The 2,992-nt window shown below is 42.0% G+C and overlaps 1 protein-coding gene across 1 annotated transcript; it reads right to left on the reverse strand.

Annotated features, from left to right (window-relative positions):
- Window positions 1–417: 417 nt before the first annotated feature.
- Window positions 418–822, reverse strand: LOC145397005 (uncharacterized). The gene has a single exon (XM_080270228.1). It carries the CDS (start codon window positions 820–822, stop codon window positions 418–420), a length of 405 nt encoding a protein of 134 aa, XP_080126354.1.
- Window positions 823–2,992: the final 2,170 nt, after the last annotated feature.

Raw genomic sequence — 2,992 nt, forward strand, 5'->3', positions numbered from 1 at the left:
AGCTGCTTCAATATTCGAGTCTGAACGTTGGACGGACCCCTGAGCCTCGTTTCCTCTTGATGATCACATGTTCGGGGACAAGTGTGTCCGGGCCCTGAGGCTTCTTTTGCAGTGCTTTGAAGCAAGGTCTTTATGTTCAGCCACTCTGCATCTAGCTTTGCTGTATTGTTGTTTGGGTCAAGTGTTGGGCTTTGAGAGTTTGTCCGTAATAATGCTGCAGGAGGTGTTACAAGTTGCCACATCCTTTAAAATACTACAGTAGTTTATTGGAGGATGGTCGTTGGCACATTTTTAGGCATGTGACTAGTTGCAGTGTGGTAAATACAAGATTATGATCCTTTGAGCAATTAGTACCTCTCTTAGCGTGGGTCATGAGATCTTCTCTTTAGTCTCACTGACTTACAATGACATAGTTCATTAGGTACCAATGTCTAGACTGTGGGTGCATCCATTGGCCTTGTGTTTAGTCTTAAGTTGAAAACTGGTGTTGGTGATGACCAGACTGTGTCCCAGCCATACGGAAAGAAATCTAAGACCATTGTAGTTCATGGTACCAACACCATGGCAGCCTATACTGCCTTGCCAGTGGTGATTATCTTTCCCTACTCGGGCATTGAAATCTGCAAGCAGGATGACTTTGTCATTGTGTGGTATTGAGAAAATGGTAGGATCCAGTGAGTCATAAGAGGAATCTTTGGCGGTGTCTTCAGAGTCAAGTGCTGGGGTACTGGCACTGATGAGTGTTCCATATTGGCTTTTAAAGAGTGGTATACACCAGGACATCAGCCTCTCTGATATACCCACAAGTGATTCTTGGATCATCTGTAGTAGATTACTTTGGACTGCAAAGCCAATACCACGGTTTCCTCTTACATTGTCTGGGCATCCCCTCCAGAAATGTGTATACCCTTCTCCATCTGGGTTGCCCTTTCCTGGGAGGCGAGTCTCATACAAGGCAGCAATGTCAATTACATATCTTTTTAGTTCATGGGCAATAAGGGCAGTCCTACAGCATGGTGGGGATTCTTGGTCAGTATCAAGCAAAGTTCATGTTTCCCAAGTAGTAAGAGTCAGATGATTTTTTTTTTTTTTTTTTAACCGCAGTGTGGGATGCCTTAAATGTAAGGGAGGTACTTTATTTATAATACCAGGATTATTAATAATTCTAACAACGTTGTTTTGAACTTTGTCTAGTTGTTTTAGAGCAACCTCTCCACATCGATTCCACAAGGGCGAGAAATATTCTAGCTGAAGCACACATGACTCATATATTATGGCTAACTGCTCGTCAGTGAAGAAGTTACGGACTCTGTACTATAATCCAAGTTTCTTTGTGGCGATTTTAGCAAGTGATCTGACATGATAGGTCCAGCTGAGAGCATTGTAAATTGAAACACTGACAATTTCAATACCTTTGGAGATGGGAATATTAGTAGCATTGATGATAATGTACGATTCTGGCAGTATGTGTCTATTAGTAAATTGTATATACTTGGTTTTACTAGCATTAAATGAGACAAGGTTATCTTGTCCCCATTCATTGATCTTAGATAAGTCTAGATTTATGGAGATGGCTGCACTGAGTTGAGAGGTAGAGATTTTAAACTGTGTAAATGAGTGTTTGAGTGTGAATGAACTGTGAAATGTTGAGTCATCTACATATGAATGGATGGGATTGTTGGTGACAGATAAGAGATCATTAATATGAACTAGGAATAGGGTTGGAGAGGCTGTATATGCCTCTCCACAATCCTATATGGTGCTGAATCTTGGGCTACCTACCAGCCTCACATCAAACAGCTTGAGTCGTTTCACTTCTGATGCTTGCAGTGCATCTTGAGATCGACATGGGAAGTTCTTCAGTTCCAAATTCCCCAGTGGGCGAAGTCACCCAGCATAGAAACCATGCTGGCTAAAGAGTACCTGAGATATGTCAGACATTTGCTCCGCATGCCTGAACACTGCCTTCTCTGCCAGGTTCTGCATGGCCAATTCCCTGCAGCACGTTGCAAGCCAGGGGGACAGAAGAAGAGTGATAAAGATCATGTAAGGACATCTCTGAAGACATGCAACATCATACGAAAAGGTCTTGAAACCAATGCCTCGGACAAAGAATAATGGTGAACCCTCTGCCGGAAGGAACCAAACATTTCGATGAAGCTCGGAACCAGCCACAGAAGAGTGTAGACAATGGAGACACAATTAAAACAGTGTTACCCGCTAACCCGGACTCGAACTGCCGACTGTGTAGTAAAGTTCGAGGATCCAGTTTTGGTCAGCACGGTGACACACGGTGGCACCCAAGAAACATTGTATCCTTGCGGGTATAGTAGGTTCGTCTTCTGTAGTAAAAGGATAGATTTAAGCAATTTGTGTGTGTGTGTGTGTGTGTGTGTGTGTGTGTGTGTGTGCGTTTCTATGTAATGAGTAGCTAGGGACCCCTGTCGTTGTTGCTGACACTGTGTTAAAGAACAAGCATCAGATAACATTGCCATACGGTACATTGAGATCTCATCCACATTCTTTTGGCACGTAGAATGTGTAAATGTGAGGGAATGTGTGAGAGGAATTGAGTGAAAAGTACTTTTTTAACCACCGTTCAGAAGGGTCAGGGCGGTTTGATTAAAAAAATGGAAGTTAAACATGTATGAGATGCTGAGTACACATAAATATTAAACATTATACGAGCTGTGAATGGCAAAGCAATGCCGAGTTTTAATAAGCTGAGTATGCTAGGTAAGGATCATGATGCATTGATATAAAACAAGCAAACTGACTTTATATTTAATTATTTTTACAGTAACATCTTACCTAAATAAATCTGATCAAATTCCAGGGCCACCTAAAATCGTTTTATTTATTTTTTACTTCCTCCAGTCTCTCTTATGACAAGCACTTTTAAGGATACTGGATATACTACAGAGGTTAGAAGAGACGAACATATGGATCAGGTGAGCAGGACAGGCCGAAGACTCAGGTCCCTTCCTCACTC

This window comes from Coenobita brevimanus, chromosome 40 (genome assembly GCF_032717465.1).
Source record: "Coenobita brevimanus isolate Jiangsu-jjx chromosome 40, ASM3271746v2, whole genome shotgun sequence".
NCBI classification, from domain to species: domain Eukaryota; kingdom Metazoa; phylum Arthropoda; class Malacostraca; order Decapoda; family Coenobitidae; genus Coenobita; species Coenobita brevimanus.

Excerpts from the sequence above, each read along its gene's own strand:
- LOC145397005 (XM_080270228.1), bottom strand. The coding sequence starts at position 822 with ATGATCCAAGAATCACTTGTGGGTATATCAGAGAGGCTGATGTCCTGG.